Source organism: Schistocerca nitens, chromosome 1, assembly GCF_023898315.1.
Source record: "Schistocerca nitens isolate TAMUIC-IGC-003100 chromosome 1, iqSchNite1.1, whole genome shotgun sequence".
Taxonomy (NCBI): Eukaryota; Metazoa; Arthropoda; class Insecta; order Orthoptera; family Acrididae; genus Schistocerca; species Schistocerca nitens.
The window spans coordinates 836,740,949-836,765,917 of record NC_064614.1 but is presented as its reverse complement, the minus strand read 5'-3'; the positions used below and the strand labels follow the sequence as shown (position 1 = coordinate 836,765,917).

The 24,969-nt window shown below is 38.5% G+C and overlaps 1 protein-coding gene across 1 annotated transcript in view; it reads left to right on the top strand.

Annotated features, from left to right (window-relative positions):
* LOC126208232 (synaptotagmin-14) overlaps positions 1-24,969 on the top strand; it is a 586,661-nt gene that overhangs the window by 517,992 nt on the left and 43,700 nt on the right. Inside the window, exon 10 of the mRNA XM_049938886.1 lies at positions 10,244-10,407. Coding sequence (XP_049794843.1) covers positions 10,244-10,407 — 164 coding nt within the window. The remainder of the gene's footprint in view (positions 1-10,243; positions 10,408-24,969) is intronic.

Sequence of the window (24,969 nt, the reverse complement as noted above, 5' to 3'; positions counted from 1 at the left end):
CAGGGAAATGCAAGAGCAAGGAATCCCTGCCCATGGCTCCCACCTCTGTAGGTGCAGCAAAGGGCCTTTCAAAATATGCCAAAGTCACACCTGACTCAAAAGACGATTTACTCTTAGATGTGGTAATAATATCGTTTACTCTGGTGCAAAGATCGAATGAATTTCTCTTTAGTGATTAGAGATCTGTAATCACAATCCTATACTGTGATAGTCAACCTGCTTGTGTATAAATAACATCTGTACATACAGGAGAGAGAGTGTCATGGGATGCGTTCTATAAAACGATGCGACCCTATCCTATACGAGGAGAAATGGCCATGATAACAGAATAAGAGAAATCAATGCCTGTATGGAAAGATTTATATATTCTGTTTTTTCCATCCACACAGGTCTGCATACCAGTCAGAGGACGATTTGCTTGATCGCACTGTGTTGTTTAGTTAAGAAATGTTTGGATGAGGGTTATCGATAGGGTATGAAATAAATGTTAGAGATTCTAATAAAAATCAATGTATTTTGTGTCGAAACAGAACACAACAAATTTTGAATAAAAATTCATTCATATAAAAGATTCTTTAAATCTTTCTGATAGTGTTTCAGTTACAGACAAACAAACAAAGCAAAATTTTGTGATCCACATGAAGGCTTTGGCAAGTTCACAGAATATACCAACAGGATAATTTTTCTCATTAGCTCTGTTAGCACTTCATTTGTGAGATCGTATACTGTTTTATGTGGGGATAATCTTTTACAAAAGCCAACCAAGTAGAGGCAGTTAACAAGTTGTGCGCCATTAAATGAGTCAGTGCTACATCCTGGTTCACTTTCTCAAACACTGTTGGTATATTCTGTGAACTTGCCAAAGCCTTCATGTGGATCACAAAATTTTGCTTATTGAACTCAAATGTTATGGGATTAATTGCAACCCTATTACATGGTTGAAATCTTATCTCCATAACAGAAACCAGAGCTCCTCATTAACAGACTATATCTCAGGCATGAACATAACCTCAGAATGGGAAGCATAACATGCTGAGCACCACGGGGATTAGTACTGGACTCACTCTTATTTCTAACCTATGTAAATAATACATTAAGTTGCAGACAAGCACAATTAAAAGACGTTCATACATTAGATTTGGCCACAGCCTCCATCAGAAAAAGAAAGAGAAACACATACATTCGTCACATAAGCAAGCACACCTCACACCCCCATAACCGTCGTCCACAGCAGCTTGGACCAGAATCTGCTGGTCCAAGCTGCTGGAGATGATGGTCATGGGTACATGAGCTGTGCTTGCTTGTGTGAATGAATGTATGTGTGTTTCTCTTTCTTTTTCTGATGAAAGCTGTGGCCAGAAGCTAATGTGTGTCTTTTTAATTGAGCCTGTCGGCAACTTAATGTGCCACTTTTACAGTAAGTAGTAATCTATCTTTTCCTTACATGGTTGATATTCCAACCTGGGGTTTCTATTGTTTTATTTAACCTATATAAATGATCTTCCAATGACTTTAAAGGGCAGTTCACAAATTGTAATCTTTTTCGATGATACAAGCATATTAATCAATGGTTGAAACTCATCCATAGGAGACACAGCTCAAATGATAGCTGAACAGACTTACAAGTTATTCACAGTCATAATTTAAGCCTTAATCTGATGAAGACTCATAATATGCAGTTTCAAACAAGGAATAATAATATTTTAGCAGCAGAAGCTGACGTTAATGGTCATGCACTGAATGTAGCACATGTGTGAAACTCCAGGAAAGTCCAAGTTAAAATGGATTTGACACAAGGATAAACTAATCAAGATGGGTCAGTTCAGCATGTTATGCCCCTAAAAACATTTCTCACTGTGTTGACTGAAAGATAAGTGTGTTGATTTATTTTACTTATCTTCACTTTCTGTTACCTTATGGAATTATCTCCTGGGGTAGTGCACCCAAAGTATATAAAATATTTCTTCAGCAGGAGTGAGCAGAAAGAATAGTAAGTATAATAGGTAACTGTGCTTCTTGCAGAAGCCGTTATACAGATCTTCAGAGTTTTTATCTTCACTTCTCCACATATTTACTCATTAATGGTTTTGTTGCCGATACAAAAAGGCAGTTGCAACAGATCTGTGATACACACAGTCACAGTACAAGACAAAAAAATAATTTTCATCTAGACTTTGCTTCCTGGTCCAGGGCTAAGAATGGAGTTATATACTCTGGTACTAAGGAACTCAAAAAGCCCCCATCTAATGTAAAGCCATAAATTGGGATTCCCTACCAAGTCAAAAGAAGACAAAAACTGTACATCATCAGCAAATCTTTCTATGAATCATTTGAATATCTCTCCATTCAGGGAATGAAAAGTTCTGTTACTTACATGACATGTAGCAATGTTTGTCATCATCTATGATAAATAATAATATGCTGAGCAGCCAGAACATTATTACTGCACTCCCCCCCCCCTTGCCCCTCCCCCAATAGCCAGTATGTCCACCTCTGGAAGGATAAAAGTGGTGCTATATTGTGGCATGGAAGCAATGAGGCCTTGGTAGGTCACTGGAGGGGGTTGTCATCACAGCTGCACACAGAAGTCCCCAATTCCTGGGGAGGAGGGCCGTGAGCTTTGATGCCACATTCAATCACATACCAGATGTGTTCAATTGGGTTCAAACCTGGTGATCTGGGGACCAGAAAATCAATTAGAATTCACCACTGTGTTCCTTGAACCACTCCATTGCACTTCTAGCCTTGTGACATGTCACATTATCTTGTTGAAAAATACCACTGCTGTCAGAAAGCATGATCATCATGAAGGGTTGTAAGTAATCTGCAACCAGTGTATGATACACCTCGGCCATCGTGGTGTCTTGCACGAGCTCCACTGGACCCATGGATGCCCACATGAATGTTCCCCAGAGCATAATGGAGCCTCTGCCAGCTTGTCTGTTCCCCACAGTACAGGTGTCAGGGAGTTGTTCCCCTTTAAGACAATGGATGTGCGCTCTCCTATCAGAATGATGAAGAAGGTATCAGGATTCATCAGACCACTATGACAATGCCCAGAGCTGGTGGTCAAGTGCCCATTTCAGTCAGAGTTGCCAATATTGTGGTGTTAACATTGGCACATACATGGGTTGTCGGCTGCAGAGTTAAGAGTGTCTAGTGCACTGTGTGTTCAGATACACTTGTGCTCTGACCAGCATTAAAGTCTGATGTTAGTTCCACCACAGTTCACTGCGTGTCCTGTTTTACTAGTCTGACTAGATTGCGACGTCCGATGAGGGGTGGCCACCAAACTCAAGATGTCATGGACGTGGTTTCACCTTGGTTTTGACATGTGTTGAAGACACTCACCCCAGCACTATTTGAACACCCAAAAAGTTGTGCAGTTTTGGAAATGCTCTTGTCAGCTTCCAGGCCATCACAATCTGCCCTCGCTCAAATGCAGATAGATTGTGCACCTTTCCCATTCCACACAAGGATAGTGTGCTCACTGATACTACAGGCTCCATGCCTGTGTATCACTAGCAGTCATTCTTTGTCAGGTGACACTGGATGGTTTTACATTGATAGTAGGTCAGTAGATATAATGTTCTGGCTGATCAGTGTATACTACAAATAGGACTCAGCATTTATAGATGTAAAAAATATTTCATTTCAAAAACACCATTCTAATCAAGCAAATGTTACGCTACTAGTAGCAGATACATAGGAAAACTGAGGAGTAGCAGCTTCCTTACTAATTTACTCATTTTAATATAGATGACGTAAGTGTGAATAATATTAATCAGTGCAATGGCAGATTATTGTTAAGACCGCATAATTTAAGTTTCTGTCATATCTTTGTGTTATCTTACTGTATGTCCTTGAAGTTCCTCCTAACTGATGGGATCTACAGAACATGATGAATGAATGAATGAAAGGAATGAATGAATGTGGATGGGGAGAACTTTTACTTGCTCCAGGTAATCAGAAACAGTCAGATCTCAAAGACTCATTTAGAATACCTTTTATAAGTGCTTTAGTATTGATACTGCAGTCTTTTAGTAGGCAAAATGGAATGTAGCCTATGGACATTTTAATTTTAACTCTATGCACATTTTCACTGATTTCCTTTTCAGTAGCAGATAGCAGTATGGTTATTTGTATTGTAAGAAACTGTGCTTTGAGTTTCATTGCTATGTGACTTAAATAATTGTCCATGAGGTTGTGAAGAACCTTATGCTTATCAATTAAACAATCCTTATTTCTAACCTCTCTCTTTATCTTTTTCAGCTTTGTGCTACCAGTCACTTGTTTTATTGTCTTTCAAACTGCTTTGTTGTTACCATCATGGTTCTGTATTGCCTTATCACTTTGAATTCATTTTGCATCCTATAGTAAGTTCTTGCAGGCTTTTTGTATCTGAGAAAAAAGTATAAGATGTTTCGGTCACACTTGACATGTGAACATGTGTTATTGCCACTTATGGTCATAGATGCTGCTTTACTGCCACACCCAAGTGCTATGGTCAGGAAGAGGCTTGGTGATGGGATTGTCAGGAGAATTGACAAGAGTTTTTTTGTCAGTGACATCCATTTATCTTGCCGTACCTCGCTAGATGTTACAAATGTTTATCTCTAATGTCCATACTGGTCTGTTGCTCTGGTAGTATGGCTGGATCACTGATCCTGGTGATAAGTATCTTGTGCTACCATGTCAACCGCACAAAACAAATGTTGCATCTCCAAATGGTCATTTTATAACGTGACCCATAGAGCATAATGTCTTTCACGATGTATGAAAAGCATGGCAAAATTAACAAATGAGCAAAACTTCACATGCACATTTGTGGTGAGTTGCATTAAATTGACCCACATGGTCTATGGCTAGAAAGATCGGAGACATGTCCAGCTCACACTGACTGCCTGCTTTGTCCCATATGGGCCAGTGTGTGTCACACCATTGCCAAAATTTGGCTAAGGGTAAATCTGCACACACGGGCTGCTGAATGCTGGGCACTGTGTGCTTATGTTGGTGGCTGTGACCGCTGTTCCACCATTCATATGTTTCTGCGGAATGGCCACCACACAGATCCCCCCTCGGAGAGGGGACTTCCATAGCTCAATAGAAAGTGTGGTCATCAGTCTGTGTCGTGTGTGTTTAGAGTTCACATGCTGTGTGGTGACATCAGTATGAGCATGATGGTGAGGAGTCGGTCAGCGGTGGAAGGGCGGCAGCTCATGATGTAAACACGCAGGGCTGGCGACCATGCAGTGGACATGATCTCGCTCAGTCGGATAGTGATGGCAGTGGCAATTGGTGCTGGCTAAGAAGTGCCTGTAGCAGTTTGCAGTGTAGAAGTGGGGCTGTGAGTCACTTGGAAAGACGTTTCAAAGGCTGATCCACTGATAGCTTAATAATGGCACAGAGCATTCACTTGCATTACAGCTAATGCACTACAGTAGAATGAAGCTCACTATTTTAATAATTCAGAATGACAAATCCAGGGTTCATGAGTCACACTGTCCCACAAGTTCACCAACGGACTCAGTTGTGGAAGCACAGTGTTGCACTTGATCCGGTCTCAATGCTCAAGACAGTAGAGGTACAGATATTGCACTTTAAGTATAAACGTGCATGAGTACACTGTCACTGTGACTTGAATGTTGGTTCCGGAGCTGTGACGGACAAGACCGCTGGCACAGAGGGTGATGTCTGAATCTCAACAGGAATTTTGAGTATGAAAACTGGCATGGACTCTAATCCTGCCTCCAACATGTCCAACATGGCGGAAGCCTAGGGATGTGAAAGCAAGTCTAGGAGCTATGATAGACAAGTAGCCATTGACATGGAAGATGGTGTCCCATACTTAACTGTAGATACCAGCTACAGGCACAACAAGCTGGAAACAATGTCTCTACAGCAGACTGCGGCTGAGGGGAACCAGATTCTAGATATGTGTGGCGACTGTAGCACATGCTTGCTGTATTGCACGATGTGGTATTTTGACGATGCAGCACGGGTGTTTGAAGCAGATGTGGCAGCTGGTGTGTGTGAGGTAGTGTGCTGGCAGCTGTGGTGGGGGTGACCCATGGACCCGTGGTGGGGGTGGTCCAGGTGGCAGTACTAGCTTCCTGGGCAAGTTGGTGGGAGGTGTATGTGTCAGTGCGATGACAGCTGGCTGCAGGTGTGTGTCTTTGTTGGCTACAAGTGCTGGTTCTGTCTTACTGCTGTTGGAGGGAGTGCCATCTATTTTCAAATCTTCCACTGTTTTGAAGAAGTGGTTGGCTGCTGGAGCAGGCAAGACACAGGCCAGCTTGGCATTGTCAACCGAGACTGTAGATGGCTTCCCATTGCACTCAGTGTCCAATGTTTTTTCTCAACAGGCAATCACGTGGTGTGCTCTGGAGTAGGGTGCCTAGAAAGGTGGCTGTACTACATTGGTAGGCAACATGTCATGCATGCTGCGCTGCAGCTTAGAGTGCACGAATACTTTTCCGGCGCCATGCCGCATCAGTATGTGGGCTCAGAGACTATCCGTGTCAGTGCACAGATGTTCTGACAGGGCGGGAGGCTGGTACTTTCTCTACAAAACTACCTGGGATTGTGAGAGGTTGCTCATAAATGAAGTCAACAGACAACATGTTGATCTCCTCCTTCAGCATTACTCGCAGGACCATCAGCACCAGTGGGAGTGCGTCTGTCCAGGTGGTGTTGTGGCATGTGAGGGTGGCTTTTGGAGTCCCAAGGAGCCATTTGACCATGCTATTCGATGCTGGATGGTAGCCATGGTTCTGTGTAATCGGACGTGACACAGTCTGGCAATGTGTGTGAACAATGCACACTCAAACTGGCGGCCACAGTCTGTTGCCAGGTGTTGACAGAGGGGATGGCAATGGTCTTAGCAATGATGTCCATGATGGGCATTGCCTCTGGCTGGTGAGTGAAGTGGTCCACCATAGTTAGTAGATTCCAATTGCCTTGGAAGAGAGGGAGTGGACCAACGAGGTCAACAAGGACATGTGCAAATTGAAAGTGTCGTGTCAGTAAAGGCATCCACACGTGCGTGGATGTGCTTCTGTACTTTGGCCTGCTGGCATGTGGTGCAAGTGCATGTCCATTCATGGTAGTCCTTCCAGAGCCCAGGCCACATGAAATGTGTAGCCACAAGCATTGCAGTGGCGTTTATCCATGGGCATGGTCAAAGGTACTGCACTGGAATTTTTCTGGAATGAGCGGTCAGTGTGTGCCAGTCGAAATGTTGCACCAAATCTTCCTTGAAGAGCCAGGAATAGGCACTAGCTCCAGTTGCAGACCAATGGAGGTGTCGTGACGGAAACTACGCAGTTCTTCATCACTTTCCTGCATCTGGGGGGACGTTGTCAAAGTTCACAGGGGGCTTAACGGCACACGTTCGGGACAGGCAATCAGCAACTATACTGTCTGTCCCAGAAATATGGCGATTGTTTGTTGTAAATTGTGACACATATTCTACTTGCCGGAGCTGGCACAGTTAACACTTGGATTGATTGTTTCAAAATGCATGAGTTATCAGTTTATGGTCGGTGAAAATGAAAAATTGTCAGGCTTCTGCTGATGGGTGGTAATGTTTCACAGCCGCATGTACCACAAGAAACTCAGTTGCAGCTGGCATTTGGGTAGGTGCAGGGAGGATAACATTTTGTTACTTCATTGACAAAGTATGCGTTGTACCAAAAGAAGTTGCTCGGTGGCTGCTCTACTGTCAATAGAGCACTGCTAAAATGACTGCAGCTGCATTGCCAGTTGTACAAGCCAGTTCAATGGTGGCTGGAATGACTGCTACTATGGTGCCTGCTGCCCTCTGTCCATGAATGTGCCAACTGGTTGACCTGTGCAGTAAGATCTGCCACCTCTTGTGAACTAGCTGAAGCAGGTTGCTCGTGCATCCCGTCAGCCAAGTATGCAACGGCCTCCACCTGCATCTCTCTCTTCAGTGCTATTACTGCCTCCACCTGAGTGGGGAGACTGCATACCCAGATAGTGTGTTAAACTGAGTCTGGTACCATGTCAGACAGTGTGAGGCTCTGCAAGTGGTGCAGGAACATAGAAGATCTCCAATGGCTGCATTCCTCTTGGCACAGCAATTCGTGCACTCATTTTTGCTCTGAAAACGAGATCTGATGGATCAGTTGTTCATTCAGTCATTTGTAAGAGGACTGTATTGGTGGGATGGTGATTAAGTCCCATACTTTGGTCGTGTAGTTTTGGTCAAACTGGCTCACTACATGCCTGAATTTTTTGAGGTCACGAGTTACATTATTGCTCATGAAGACCACCTCCACTTGGCTGAACCACTTGACTGGGTCACAAGGGCAAAAAGGAGGCATACTTGACAACAACCATCCAGTGCTAGCCCCCACTTCAGCAACAGTAGGAGAGTTGGTGTGGTGGGGCTTTGCATGCCGAAACCTTCCTGAGCTGTCTGTGGGTGCACATATTCCTTGCATGCAGGGCATGTCTGTAATTCACTCTCCAGCCTCTGGTTGCATGCAAGACAATCTTCTATAGGCTTTTGTAGTTCTTCTAAATTCAACATCTTGGCTTTGAGTCAAGTTTTTGTACAAGGAAAAAGCACAAAAAAGGAAATAACATGACAAAACAAAAAACACACACACTCACCAGAAGGTTCACAAATGAAGCATACACACAAAAAATGGAATATATATATGTATATATGTTCACCCAAAAAAGTCGATCATGTATCTCTACAGAGCACTGTTCAGATGTGGTATGATAAGCACCAGTCTACTCGTGGTTCCACGACATTTGTTCTGATGAACATTCATCACCACGTGTTAACCTCAGGTCATGTTGGATTTCCAGTGAAGTGTGGACATGTGTTTTCACCACTTACAGTCCTAGATGTGCAATGACCTGGCTTTTCTGACACATCCATGCAGTATATGCAAGGAAGAGGCTTGGTGACAGGAACATGATGGGAATTGACAAGAGTTGTTCTGTCAGTGACATACGTTTATTTTGCTATACCTTGCTAGAGGTTATGAACAAACTCTTATCCTTAATATCTGTACTGGTGCAGTGCTCTGCTGGTATGGCTCAACGACCGATCCTAGAGGGCATACACTCTGGTGATAAACATGTTCCATGGCCTGTGAACCAAACAAAACAAAGGTCATTTCTCCAAATGGTTGTTTACAGTGCAGGTCGCAGAGTCTCATGTATTTTGCAGATGGATGAAAGACACTGCAAAATGAATGAATAGGCAAGAATTCTTGTACACTTTTGTGGGGAGTCACGTTTTGACCCACATGGTCTGCAGTGAGAAAGATTAGAGGCGTGTGTCGCGTTGCATTATCCATCTTGCACTGACTACTTGCTTTGTTTCATTTGGTCCAGTGTGCATCACACCATTGCCAAAATTTGGTGTAACAGTAAATCTACATACATGGGCTGGCGAATGCTGGGTACTATTTGTGTCTGCTGTGACCACATTTCCGCCACACACTCATTATCTTTGATAAAGGTGAGGAAGCTGAATGTTTCAGAGAATTTTCTGATACTTTATGTTACCCAGTTCTTGAAAGCTGATTTCTCCATATAATATTTTAGGAAATGTCCAGTTGGCCCTCTTACAATGCAAACTCCTTCCTTAACACAAATTCATGAGTCTCCACCTCTCTTTAATGATTTGCTATAGTCACATGATAGAGCATAAGAAGGTAGAACTATGTATTTCATTTCAGTTCCTTTGCACCAGTGCCAGAACTATGGACTTTTACTCATTCACATCCACCACAGACTTTTTTTATGGTCAGTGATCTAGGGAAGAGCACTTCTAGCAGAGTTTTTGTAAAGCAATGTGGAACGTGGTGTCTGTACTTATTATTTTTAATAAAACTGCTCTCACTATCTTGTATCAGGAATATCAGTTCAGTTGTTCCATATTTTATTCAAAAAACTGCAGTGAGGTTTCCTTATTTACATTGCCAGGCAATATTATATTTGGCACTGTATGTTGTCTGGACCTTGTGCCATGCTTTCTCCTTTGAACAGTGTTCACTTCATTTCTTGAGAAGATGTGTGTGGTGTTATTTTTTCTTTATTTTTTCATTGCAACAGCTAATTGTCTACATTGTCTACAAACTTTATAAGAGTACAGAAGTAGTCACATGTTCTGTCCAATTGCTTCTCATTGATTGTTTTATTATTATTATTATTATTATTATTATTATTATTATTATTATTTTCATTTTGTTTACAGCTAAACTCATCAGCCTCAGACCTCCTGAGCCTGGCTAGAAGTGACAGCACAGGATCAACACATTCAATGCAGCATGGAGGAGTCCCAGAGCTCCTCCTTGGTCTAGCATACAATGGGACTACTGGACGGCTGTCTGTTGAAGTTGTCAAAGGAAGTCATTTCAGGTAATTCACAATATGCTTGAAGACAAAAAAAAAAAAAAATAAATAAATAAATAAAATAAAAAAAATAATCAACATTTTTTTTTCCTTTTCTATCCTATCCTTGCTTTTTTGTAAGTACAGCTATCCAATATAATTAAGTGATAGAAAAATTCAATCAAAATTTCTTTCATATATTGGATAATCCACTAAAAAACAAAAATGAATTAAAGCAGTTATTTCACTTCGTAACACTTCTTTTGCTTCATTCATTTCAAAAAAATCTTCAAACTTCTTTTCCTGTTACAAATAAATTTAGAATCTATTGTGTAATTTGATTTTTTAAAGAAAAAGACCTAATGAAACCTATTTTGAAAGAGATGCTTAGTGAAACACATGTTTTGACATTCATGAAACCACTACATGCATTTATAGGAGGGTGGATAGGTGACCAAGACAATGGGCTAAAATATGAGAGGAACATGGTTCAGAATACAGACTCAAAAGGAAAACAATGGAAAGAAAAATAATTCATAGACATTTACTCATAAAGATTACTGTAACATAATCTACCTCTTGTACATCATTATTATGTATTCACTTTTCTTATCATCTGGACGTCCTAGTTCTGTATTGGTACAAGTCAGATGACCTCATGCCAGCAGAATATTCTGCTTGAGCAGAGTCAGTCATAACTATCACCTTTATGCAGTAGCCATTGTTGAAAGCCATTTAATTTTACTGGTATGTATCAATAAAAACGATAAATATAAACAGTATAATATATTAGGATAAATAAAAAAATCTACTCATGAAGTGATGGCAGGAAAAAATACACACAAAAGTTATGAAAATGTGGCAACTTTCAGAGTCAGTGGCTCCTTCTTCTGGTAGAAGGGTTGAAGGGAAAGGAAGAGGGATGAAGGAAAAGGGTTGGCAAAGTTTAGGAAACGCAAAAGTTATGGAAAAGTCACCCAGAAATCCAGGTTATGGGAAAGTTACCAGATGGAATGACAAACAAAGACAGATTAAATTCTGGGGACTGCCAACAATCAGTGTTTCTCTAGCCGCCACTCAATGAGTAAATTTTTTATCCATCTAATTTTATTTTATGTAATTTTCAGGAATAACTTTTGTTGTTAAGTATCATTAACAAATATAAAACCATATCAGTTAATTTCTATTTCAAGTGAGCAGTAGTTAGCTATATGTATCAGTCCTGTTGATTACACTCATATTATGTAGCACAAAGAACACAAATGGACTGTACAGAAACCCTGATAATGTAGTGCAATAGGAAGTACCATCTGCCGTGCACTTCTCAATGGTCTGCAGAGTACAGATGCAGATGTTTATACCTGCAACACTTTTTGCTGTTGACACAAATACCTCTGCTCTGTTTTTCACTGGTATTCCCTTTATTTTCTAAAATCTGATCTAACTGCATAATTTCACCTTTAATGCAATGTTTGACTAAAAAGTAACCATATTAAGAATACAACATTCTTCATTTTTACTTCTTCACAACTTTCAGTTTATAACCTTCAATATAGTCCTCTCCACATGGCTCCATGCAAATTTTCCAATGCTCAAAGCAGTGTTTGAAGTTATCTCCTGAAAACTTGTTCACGGTATTTTTCTACCATGCCTTCAACTGTCTCAAATCTTGTTCCTTTTTGCAGATTTTGCTTTCAGGAACAAAAAAAAGTCATATGGAGCGAGATCTGGTGAGTAAGGTGGATCTTATGTTTAGCCAACTAAAACTTGACAGGCATTAGCTTCCTGCGCACCACTTGTGAACACACTTTCCTCATGTGAATATTTTAACAGACCTATTCCTAAGATTTCCACAGTCTATAAGTTGTCCTACTCCTTTGTCCACATGGTGACTTTAGGCACTACAGGAGATTCAAATTTATAGTCCGAGGTCGTTAACAAGTACGAACAGTTTGGTACTTAACTCATATCGATGGCTGCGTTGTTGTCTTCGTGAAGTCTAGAGGTGATTCCACTGCGATGTTCCCGCGGTTTTCTTTATGTTTGGATGAGACTAACTGGTTTGTAGGGCAACGTGGTATTTTGATTTTTAGAGAGCAAATGTTACATTAGTTTTGCACATCACTATTTAATTCATTTATTCACATTTAACACTTCTACAATCATATGAAATAAGACATTGTTTTACACCACATCTGTATCACCACCTCCTCCAACCCATGCTCCCGATCCAAAGACTGCCAACAACCACCTCTTCCAAAGATCCACCTCCTTCCTGCATGACCAAAGACAACAGTCTCTTAGTTGTTAAACTCGCAGTCAAAGGCTATATTTACATAAAACATTACATGTAAAGAAACTACTGATATACATGATTTTACGTTCTGTTATAATACCCCCCCCCCCCCCCCCCCCGACACACACACACACAAGTCCATGCATGGCATGCATGGGATTTTGTGTCACTATGGAATAAAATATATCTAATACACACATCATAATAAAATTTCCAGTTCCGAAAGTTAGTAATAAAATTGGTTTCCCAAGTGATCTTAGTTATATATATACTTTCCATGATATACAATTTGAAGGTTACATTGGCTGTATTGAGTAATAAGTGTAATGAGCTTATAGCTAACAATAAAATATGGCACCTTGTATTTAATTGATCACGGTAGCTGCAGAGCCGTGTTAAGATGGGTACATAATTATATAGTATATGTATAAACTGATGTTTACTTCAATACTGACTTAATGCATCTTAGTTAAACTCACTATTCTGATAGCAGGAAACATTGTCAGTGGTTTCTTTAGAATATATTAAGTGAACTGTGGAATGAAGGCATCTCTCACAATGTTTTAATATAAATGCTTCAATAAAATACCTTATGGCATGGCTTGTGCCCAAAACAACCATTAAATCTAAAGAAATCATTATTCTAAAATAAACAGGTTCGTTTAACCACATACATAAAATAGACATAGTTCAAAATATTGTAATACTTATACACAATGTTAAATGTTTGTCTCTTAGGGAAAATTCATGTATACGTGATGAATGTAATCACATGGTGAATCCAGTGCAAATTCAATTAGGTGTGATCAGCACTGTATTTTCATAGTCAGATTGGTTTACATATTTATGGTTTAATGTTTCCTTTATAATGAGGTAGCTGAGATGTTTCATATATGATTGTGACTATCATTGCAGTATCTTCACATTGTACATCTATGTCAGCTTTATAGGTCAAATTATGACAAACTCTACACTTAAATTGTGTAAGATTGTTAGTATTTATACCTTAACTTTACATCATTATTAAACAGTGTTTCATTTTGATTTACTCTCCTGTGCTCAAATAGCATATTGCCATGAATAGAAATTATTTCAAATTGTGTAACAGAGTATGGGATAAATTCCTAACATTAAATTATCTAAACTATTACAAAATTTGTGTAACAGAGTATGGGATAAATTCCTAACATTAAATTATCTAAACTATTACAAAATATTCTCCCACAATATAAACTTCAAAATTAGTATCACATAACCTTCAATCCATCACAAGGGTTTCAAAAGTAACACATCAACATCTGTCTCCATGATGCTCTAAACCTCAATACATTCTTAATTCACATAATTAAATTTCATAACTACCCACTATATTTTTAACACACTACAACATACCTGGTCTTTTAAAGCACACTCTCATAATCTGACAAGTACCTACAGTTTGCTTTATCCATTAAATAATGTTCCATCTGATATAGCTTACAAATGACAAGGTTTTGTCTTCTTACACACAATCATTATTCATATCTTATTACTTTAAAAGTGTCCACAGCATTAACTTTGGTTTCTGTTAAGAGACATTACTATGACACTGTAGAATGGTTTGTAGTCTGACACACTGATCTCATACCAAATTTAATGAATGGGTATATTAGAGAACAAAGAGAAATTAGTACAAACATAATTCACATTAAAACAAAATCTACTTCATACTTTTAGCTGTCATAGTACCACACTTTGACATGAAGTTTTCCTTGAATGATAAAACAATAAAGTGATATAGTTGGGCCAGTCAACTAGTTCTTTCTGAGCAGCATTTTAATTATTAATGACTATTTTAAGGGTCATGTTTGTAGAGTTTTAACTCTGTAACATTGCGCAGTCCAAATAACTTCTTGGATTTTGGGTAGATTAGCCTATAGGCATTAGGGTGCGGATTTTCCTTGATTTCAAAGGGGCCTATATAGATGTCAAAAAATTTCTTTATTTCTGAACTCATCAATTTAGATTTTTCCTGTGTTTTTACTAAAACCAGATCTCCTATCCTGAACTGTACTCCTTTACTTCTTGCATCATGTCTCTGTTTTCATACCTCTCCATGTCTTTTCATAGTGTTCCTAACAGCTGTCTCTCTTTCCTGGGGTGTCATAGTTTGACAAGGTGGGAAATCAACATTCTCGGAAATCAAATTTGCAGGTCATCTATTTACTTCATAAGGTGAAAAACCAGTGGATGAATGCTGTAGGCTGTTCGTTATATCCTCGAAGTCAGTAACATTTTCAATCCAATTAACATGATTTTTACTACAATATGTTCTGCAGAGTCTTCCAATTTCCCTCATGTACCTTTCTGCTGGGTTACTTGATGGGTGACAAACCGAAATCAAAATATGTTTTATTCCTGTATCTTGAATAAAATTTTTCCATAATTAGATGTAAACTGTGACCCATTATCAGACATGATGGCCTGGGGTATACCAACATTTGTGAAATAATGATTCGTCAGCTTGATGATAATTTCTTTACTGGTTGCTCTCTTTAATGGATACAATTTTATAAATTTAGAGAAAACATAAACTATAACGAAGATGTAACTGTACCCTCCTCTTGATTTTGGTAGTGGTCCATATAAATCGATAGCTGTCAATTCAAGGTTTTTATTTGGTAAAATGTTTTGCATCAGTCCTTTAGATGTTTGGTTGCTCCCTTTTACTCTCTGACAACGATCACAGGTTTCAAGTTTTTTCTTCACTCTCCTACTGATATTATAGAAGTATACATTTTCCTGTATCTTCTGTATACATTTTGTTGCTCCACAGTGTCCGAAGCTTTCATGTATGTAACTGATTAACGTGTCAATACATTGCTCAGGCCAGCATAGTTTCCAATTGTCTAAGTCAGGTCTAGGTCTCCTAAACAAAATCCCTTTTTGTAATTTATAATACTGATCTACCTTTTCTCCTCCCTTTTTCCCTATATAACTTTTAACCAACTTCCAATTTTGATCATGATTTTTATTTCTATGTATATCATTACAGATTTTTAGTACTTCAGCTTCATCTTTTACACCCTTTAAGTAAATAAGTTTGAACTCTTTCTCCTCTTTTCCATAAGTATTTTCAGCATCTGCACCTACTGGTAGTCTGGAAAAGGCATCTGCAATGACATTATGTTTACCCTGAATAAATTTGATCTCATAGTCAAACTGTTGAAGGAATAAAACCCACCTTGTTATACAGTCATGATAGAGTCTGCACTCCTGAATGTAAGATAGAGCTTTATGGTCAGAGAAGACAAGTACCTTGTGCCCTAACAGATAACTTTTAAGCTTATTGAATGCACAGTGGATGGCAAGTAGTTCCTTCTCTGTGACTGTATATGATTTTTCATACTTTTGTAAGACACAGCTAGCAAAAGCAATAGAATGGTGTTCTAATTTTCCTTCTACTTCTATGTTATGAAACAAGTGTGCCCCTAAACCTGTCTCACTACTATCTGTCATTATACAGAATGGTAATGACATAACAGGTCTATACAACATCTGACTTTGGGACAGTTGTTGTTTTATTTCCACGAATGCATCCTGACATTCTTGTGTCCAATCCCAAACAGTATTCTTTTTTAGTATGTTACATAAGCAGTTTGCATTTAAAGCTCGGGTACTAAGAAATTTTCTATAGAATCCAGTGAGACCAAAAAAGGACTTGAGTTGTTTTTTGTTCTTGGGAGTAGGGAAGTTTACAATGGCTTCAAGTTTATCCGTATCAGGTAAGATTCCCTTTTCTGAAATATTATGCCCCAAAAATTTCAGTTCATTAACTCCAAAACAACATTTTTCCAATTTTACAGTCACTCCCCCTTCCCTCAATTTTGAACAGACTTGTCTCAGAAGGTTTAGATGATCTTCCCACATTTTTCCAGTTACAAGAATGTCATCTACATATACTATTAATTTTGAAGACAATTCATCACCTAATACAAAATCCAATGCTCTGATAAATTCAGCCACAGATACATTCAATCCAAAAGGGACAACAAAATATTGGTAACTTTTGCCACCATACAAAAAGGCAGTATACTTCCTAGAATCAAGTTCAAGTGGTATTTGATAAAAACCAGATGTCAAGTCTAGGCTACTCATAAATTTTACATTATCAAATTTGTGCAGAAGTTCATCCATATTGTCAGGATGGTCATTTTATCTAATCAAAAACTTATTAAGGTGCCTAGAATCAAGTACAAGTCTAACCTAACCATTTCTCTTAGACACAACTACTAATGGGTTGTTGTAAGCACTTCTACTTCTTTCTATAATCCCCCAAGTTTCCATTTTTTGGATTTCCCTTTCTACATCTTTTTTCCTGGAGAATGGAATGCCATATGGTTTTAGGAAGAAAGGATAATGATCTCTGAGTTGAAGTCTGCACTGATAGTCTTTTACCTTCCCTGGTCTCTCACTAAATGTATCCTGAAATTCCCATAACACTTCTCTTAACTGATTTTTCTGACTTTCGCTTAGATTTACAGCTTCCTTCAATTTGACTTCGACTAATTCTTCAAAATTTTGTTCATTTATAAGGTCAAAGGATGTGTTATCACTTATGGCTTGATTATCTACCTCGCTTACAACAGCTTTGATATGGTTGCAAGAATTACTACAGTTCAGGATGAACATTTCTGTTTTCAGAATACTATTTTTCTCAGGTTCAGTAATTATAACACTCTTATCTTCCCAAGAGAAGCTTACACCCACTTTTAAGACCAAACCAATGCCAAAAATGATATTTTCTTCTAACCTTGAGACCACAAGGCGACCCTGCTCGAATTCCACATTTTCAATTTCAAACGTTAACAATACTTGACTCTTAACTACCTTACTTTGCCTACCAGTGACACCTCTGATTTTTACCCCTACAACCAGCATTTCTACAAAGTTCTTACCATCCCTAATTTTATCTCTAAATTTTTCTGATATTGCACATATGGGGCTTCCTGTATCAATAAGACAGTGTCCTTCCCACTGATTTACTCTTATTTTAATGTATGGACAGCCTAATTCCTTTTCATCTGCCTTCCCCTCGGGGACTTCATATAATAAATCTTTTTCAATTTCTTTATAATTTCCATCTACTTCCTCCCTTTCAGTCTTCATCAGGTTTACCTGAGTTTCAGATTCTAAGTTACTAGTATCAAGTTTACACTTTTTGGCTGCACACAAAATATCTCCCTACTGTTTATGTACCTTTCACTCAGACTCTTTCTTTTACTCTCCCACCAGCGTGGGCATAAAACTCTACTAATTATACTTAGATGATACCAAAACACTTTGCTACTACAACTCTCATTATACTGGTTCCACAGGATTTTTAAAAATTGGCTTCCTTTACTTTCAATAATATCACACAAATCTAATTCTTTCACAATATTTTCACTTTTGTTATCACCACTTTGATTAACCATGAAATGATCAGGACAGACATGTAGCAATTGATTTTCATCTGTCACTTCACTATTCTTATCATAGTCCTTTGCTTCGTTACGACAACTATCATCAAGTTTCAACACTTCATTATTTATTTCAATAAAAACATTGTACTCACCTTCTGGTTTGCTTACCATACTTCTCACATCAATAATACTAACATAATCACTACTATGGTATACTTCACTGCCAGTTTCATCTATTTCTCTCTGTTTCTCACTTTCTATGGTTGATTCTTTTTCCTGTTGCTTAGGTTTATCATTAGCTGATTCATTATTACCTTCTTGTGTGAACAACCCCCCCCCCTCCCCCCCCCCCCCAATTCTGAACTAAAACATTTATTACTCTCCATTATTGGCTTGCTTTCCCCTTTTTGTCCAGCTGTAAAAATCACTTAACATCTCCTCATCCAGAATTGAGTCAGAACTTTGATCTCTCCTACGTTTCTTTTGTGGTGGTCTACTGTGCCACATAGCATCCCAAAATTTTTTATCAAAATTTATATAATTCACTAGGTATTCCTGGTTTTTAACCTGTTTGTTAATGGTACAGTTGTTTACACTATTTGGTTTTGTGTGACAGTTAGCGGTACTATTATGTTTAAATCTGTTCGCCCCAAAGCTATGAACCCTCATTGAGGCGGTCCAGAGTTTTCCGGATGGCTACCTTATTGTCACTCCTCCAATACGTTTTAATTCTGTTGTTACCTTCCCATCTGTTGTTCCTAGTTACACCATTGTTTTCCCAGTTTCTCCCTCTCCCACTAGCATTGTACTCTCTTGTTCTATCATATTGGTGTTCATTCCGAAAATCTCTATCGTCCCTTCTAGGGTTCTCCCCACGGTAATCAGAATTCCACCTCCCACTGTAATGGTTTCCATTACTAAACTGTTACACATTTCTCTCCATTGCCCTGTCTAATTTGTCTATATATTTTAGAAACTTGTCTAAACAGTCATCAGGTCCATGCGCTAATTCCCACTGTATTCTTTCAGGTAACCTTCTTTTAAGGGCATCAATTTGCGTCATTTCGTTGAAGGGTTTATCTAGATGCACCAATTTCCTAAGTTGATCCCTGCAAAAGTCTTTCATTGAGTGGTTTCTGCCCCTGAAACTAGGCCCATTTAAAAATTCACTTTTTATTCTATCCTGTTCAGTCTCAGACCAAAACTTATTTAAGAAACTCTTCTTAAAATCATCAAACATTTTCCACTCATCAAGATGTTGGTTTGCCCAAGACAAAGCTTCTCCCTCAATAAATTTTTTGACAAATTTAATCTTTAGATTATCAGACATACCAGGAACAAGGTTGTCAGAGCAGTGTTGTAAAAAGTCTACAGGGTGTAAATTATCACAAGGAAAACTTTTTACAGGTGAATTACTCCACACACTTCCACCATTCATACATAAATTTCTAGACACAAAATTATCTTGCATTTCAGTGAATCTCTTGTCTATTACACTTAAATTACATGTTACAGACTCTTGTATGTTATTTAATTCAGCATCTAAGGAATTAACTTTTGATTCTGTATCTAGACTTAATTTGTCTACCCTCTCCTCCACAGTTCTTTGAGCTGCGGTTAACCTTTCAATCTCTTTCCCTTGACTTGAGCTAACTGTGGCTAATTTATTTTCTAAGGTCACAAACTTATTTTCTATGGCCTCAATTTTGGAGTTCACGCCCTTCAAACTTTCTCCTAATTGAAGTTTTAAATTCGAGATCTCTTCTTTCAGTACATCACCGTTGCTTTTCATTTTTGCTTCCAGCGATTCACTAGTTAAGTTTAATTTCACTTCTAGCGATTCACTGGATGCATTTATTTTCGATTCTAGGAGTTCACTATTTGAATTCATTGCCATTGTTAATTCGGACTGCATTTGTTCCATTCTGGCAAAGAGTAACCTTACCCAGTACTGTTGATCCGGTTTTCTTTCGGTTTGTGAGTCACCTGGATCGTCACTTACACCACAAATGTTCGAGTCTAACATTTCTCCCACTTCCTTTTTAATTTCTTCTGATAGCGTCATTATGAAACCATGTGTTTGGACACAGTTTTGACGAAAAGTTTAAAACAAAGAAGATTTGTACTTATCTTTTCACACCACGACGTCGATCACACGTCCACATCTCCAATAAGCCAGCACTTTGTCGGTTCTCACACTACTTTTTCTGGTCCAGGAAACGTGTACAATGTTATTCATGTTTTACGAATTATAAAGTTTATAATGTCCTGCAAACCAAGCACAATTAGTCTCATCACATTTAACTGTAATATCCCGGACGAGCCCCCAAGTTTAACAGACCTCTTCCTAAGATTTCCACAGGCTATAAGTTGGCCTACTGCTTTGTCCACATGGTGACTTCAGGCACTACAGGAGATTCAAATTTATAGTCTGAGGCCATTAACAAGTATGAACAGTTTGGTACTTAACTCATATCGATGGCTGCGTTGTTGTCTTCGTGAAGTCTAGAGGTGATTCCACTGCGATGTTCCCGCGGTTTTCTTTATGTTTGGATGAGACTAACTGGTTTGTAGGGTGACGTGGTATTTTGATTTTTAGAGAGCAAATGTTACATTAGTTTTGCACATCACTATTTAATTCATTTATTCACATTTAACACTTCTACAATCATATGAAATAAGACATTGTTTTACACCACATCTGTATCACCACCTCCTCCAACCCACGCTCCTGATCCAAAGACCGCCAACCACCTCTTCCAAAGATCCACCTCCTTCCCACATGACCAAAGATAACCGTCTCTTAGTTGTTAAACTCGCAGTCAAAGGCTATCTTTACATAAAACATTACACGTAAAGAAATTACTGACATACATGATTTTACGTTCTGTTATAATATGTTCATGTAAAATCTGCCAATTTTTACAATATCAGCAACAACATGATTACTCAATCAATGGTCTTTTCAGATTAAACCTCCATTTTTCTCATTGTTTTCATCTGTTGTTGATGTTGAGTGTTGCCCTAGACATGTCTCACGTGTGTCTTCTCAGGCCTCTTTGTACCACTTAAACCTCTCAAAAACTTGAGTTCATGAGAGACATTCGTCACTGTACCTGTGCTTAATAAAGAATGGACCTGTGTGGTGGACTTCCCAAGCTTCACTAAAAATTCCACATTAATTATTGCTCTTCTGAAACACTATGAATTTTTTTTGACAAGCTGCAGACACGTTCTCACACACCCATAGGTCATGGCCCAACTGCAAGTCTGGGAACCGTGAATGGGTAGTGGGAATGGTGAGAGGAGGATCAGATATCAGCAGTCTTGTGGTTGACCCTGAAGTCCATACTGTTTGTCTATTTAAATAATCAGATTTTTTCAGCCAAATCTTGTATCACACAAAACTGTAAATAAATTATCATACTCTACATTTCAGACCTAATGACACAGAAATCTGTTTCTGTTTTAGCATTTCATCTATTTTTTCTCTTCATCTTACAAGTTAATGTTCATTTTGAAAAACATTTAGGAGCATTTTATCCTGGATCATTCCTTAATTATGTGTTAAAAATGTAGTCAGTTTCATGTCTAGCTTCATTTGGTCTTTCTAAATCCATTTTCTAATTTGTTTTCTTCTGGATAATGTATTAAGAACAAACATACTGTTATCACCAAATTCTGTTAGCACATGCTCTCTGTTTTTATGGAATTAGATATGTTTCCATTGATACCTCATTCTTTAGTTTTTGACCTACTTTTGCATTCAGACCTCTCACTATCATCTTGTTTTGAGAGTTGCTGTTACTTATCAACTGTTTGACTCTTCCTAGAGGTCTTATACCTCCTCATTAGAAAGTGAGCTTCTTGGTGTATTGATTTAAATGATTTACTTGGAATAGCTTTCATTAATTTTTAAAACAAGTCTTGCCATTCTGTCTGAGATTCCTTTGGCATCAGTAATATTATTTTTTTGCATCACTTCTAGTAACCCTGCTGGAGCCAAACACAACTGTGACAACATTTGTTATGTGAATACTTTCATCACTCTCTTGGGTTCCCAGTGTGATTCTTTATATTTGTACGGTAGTTACTGACAGGCTTTTTACAAAACTAAGACTGGAAATTAGAGATCATCAGAAAAGCACAAGTAAATTATAATTGTATCTGTTTTACCAGATCTTATTTCTTCTTCGTTTTTTTTTTTTTTTTTTTTTTTTTTTTTTTTTTTTTTTTTTTTTTTTTTTTTCTGGCTTGTAACTTTGTCCCACATCTACATGGAGTCAGCGTGGTTACTATTGGATTTGACATGATTAATTTAAGGACTGGCTGGATGCCCTTCATGCAGCCACTCTGTTACCTTCCAGGAAGGAATACTTCTACCCCAAACTGTCTATGTGTGTTGTTAACCATATGATAGTGTATGAATATTTTCTAAATGTTGGGAGTTGTGTAACTGCGGCAGGATTTGGGTATCAGGTGCCTGTACTTCTTTTCCTCCTTTTCCTCCTCCTCCTTCTCCTCCTCCTCTTCTTTCTTCTTCTTCATTTCTGCCAAAGCAGGTCATCCACAGAGCCTCTTCCCAATTTCTCTTATCTCCAACAGTCTGTCATTGTTCCTCTCTGTCACTGTCCATGTGATTTCCTGGAGTGTTCCATTCTTTTCTAGGGATACACCATTGACAGTCCCAATTCCTATATATTTGTTTGGACAATCTGTGTTTCATTGGGGCCATGTTAGTTGTCATATGTGACACATCTACTAAAAGGCTTTGTCACTTCTGGTACTGGTTTTGATCTGAGGCTTTTTTTATTGTTGGAGGCAAATGAGCTGGCTTGCTGCCTCTTCATAACTTCACCATAGCCCCATTGGCTATCAGTTTCCAGGGTTCCTTGTGAGTTAATGAGCATTGTGCTCTCATTTAAATACATGTCTGCAAGAGTCAGCCTACAGGAATTGTGAAATGAACCCTGTCATTCAGGACCATGTGCCGCAAAAGGCGCAGATTCACCTTGAGGTGGGGAAACTCACAGGCGTCTAATGTCTATTGAGGCCTAAGTGATGTAGTGTGCGAGTGAGACAGACAAGAACCTATGTCATGGGGAAACCCAGTAGAAGGCATTTTTGGTCAAGGAGACATAGCAGTGTTAAATATGGTGGACCTAAGATCGGCCATAATGGGAAACATTTATGAAAACTATTTAATTCTGTAGTAATACAGGGGATGAAGCCACACTTATTTTAATTTACCATCCTTCATAAATTTTCATGGTGATCGCAATAAAACTTGAATATTGATCATATGTATAATAGTTTAGGATTTACTATTAAAGTCAAATTAACAAGTTTTGTAGCGAAGACCTGAATACTAAAATCTGAACACTTAGGTCAATCTTAATAATCGACATTTCTTATAGAAGTGCTTCATTAAAATGACAAATCTTGTAAATATCAACACTGTAACATTATTTGTTTAAAAGATGTAGCAAATTTAAATTATCTGTATGCATCAGATCATCATTTCCTCGACACAAAACACATTGAGTGATGACAGCATGACATCTCATTGAATCATTAGGTAGTAGAATATTTGTTGTAAAGTTTAGCGCATAATGGTTACTTTTGTACTTTATTTATTTATCAGAAAGCACTTTGGTGCAAGGCTATTGGCCATGGCATCCAAAGCTAAGAAGGAAACTGTATTGGTTTTATGTAAAAGAATTTAACTTTTATTATGTAATGGATATTATTATTACTTCATTTAGAATGTGAAAGTGGTCAAGCTTTGATTATTTAAATATGTTAAAATGTAAAATAATGTTGCATAAACTGTAGCTAATCATATGGATGGCTTCAGGAAAATGGAACTGCCCTAGTCAGTTGAACAACGATGTTCGGCATACAGGAAAAGGCGGCCGGGGATGGGCAGAGGGATAGTTCTGGTTGAGACATCAAAGGGAACAGTTCAGCTGGAGACACCAAAGGGTACAGTTTGGATTGAGACACAAAATAGGCCAGTAGGTCATTAGGCAGCTAGGAAGTGAAACAAATTAGAATATTTCGCATTGTGTGGTATCACAGGACTTAGTCTCTGAGTGGTGAGCAGCCATGTGCTTGGTGTGAACTCTAAATTATTGTGTGGAATATTGGACTTGTAATTTGCGATGAGATTGTGAATGATCAAACTGTGTCAAATGGATATGTGCTTGAGTGTAACGGTAACTCTAAATACAATCACTTTCACTATTAGTTTGCTTTCTGAATAAACATTATTCTAACCAAATTGTAACTGTGTGGCCTACATCATTTATGGGTCATTAATTAGTTCCTGATATTATTATTACTGTTATTATATGTTATGTTAATTTTCTACATCTACATCTACATCCATACTCCACAAGCCACCTGACGGTGTGTGGCGGAGGGTACCCTGAGTACCTCTATCGGTTCTCCCTTCTATTCCAGTCTCGTATTGTTCGTGGAAAGAAGGATCTGTGTGGGCTCTAATCTCTCTGAATTTATCCTCATGGTCTCTTCGTGAGATATACGTAGGAGGGAGCAATATACTGCTTGACTCTTCGGTGAAGGTATGTTCTCGAAACTTTAACAAAAGCCCGTACCGAGCTACTGAGCGTCTCTCCTGCAGAGTCTTCCACTGGAGTTTATCTATCATCTCCATAACGCTTTCGTGATTATTAAATGATACTGTAACGAAGCGCGCTGCTCTCCGTTGGATCTTCTCTATCTCTTCTATCAATCCTATCTGGTACGGATCCCACACTGTTGAGCAGTATTCAAGCAGTGGGCGAACAAGCGTAAGCGTACTGTAACCTACTTCCTTTATTTTCG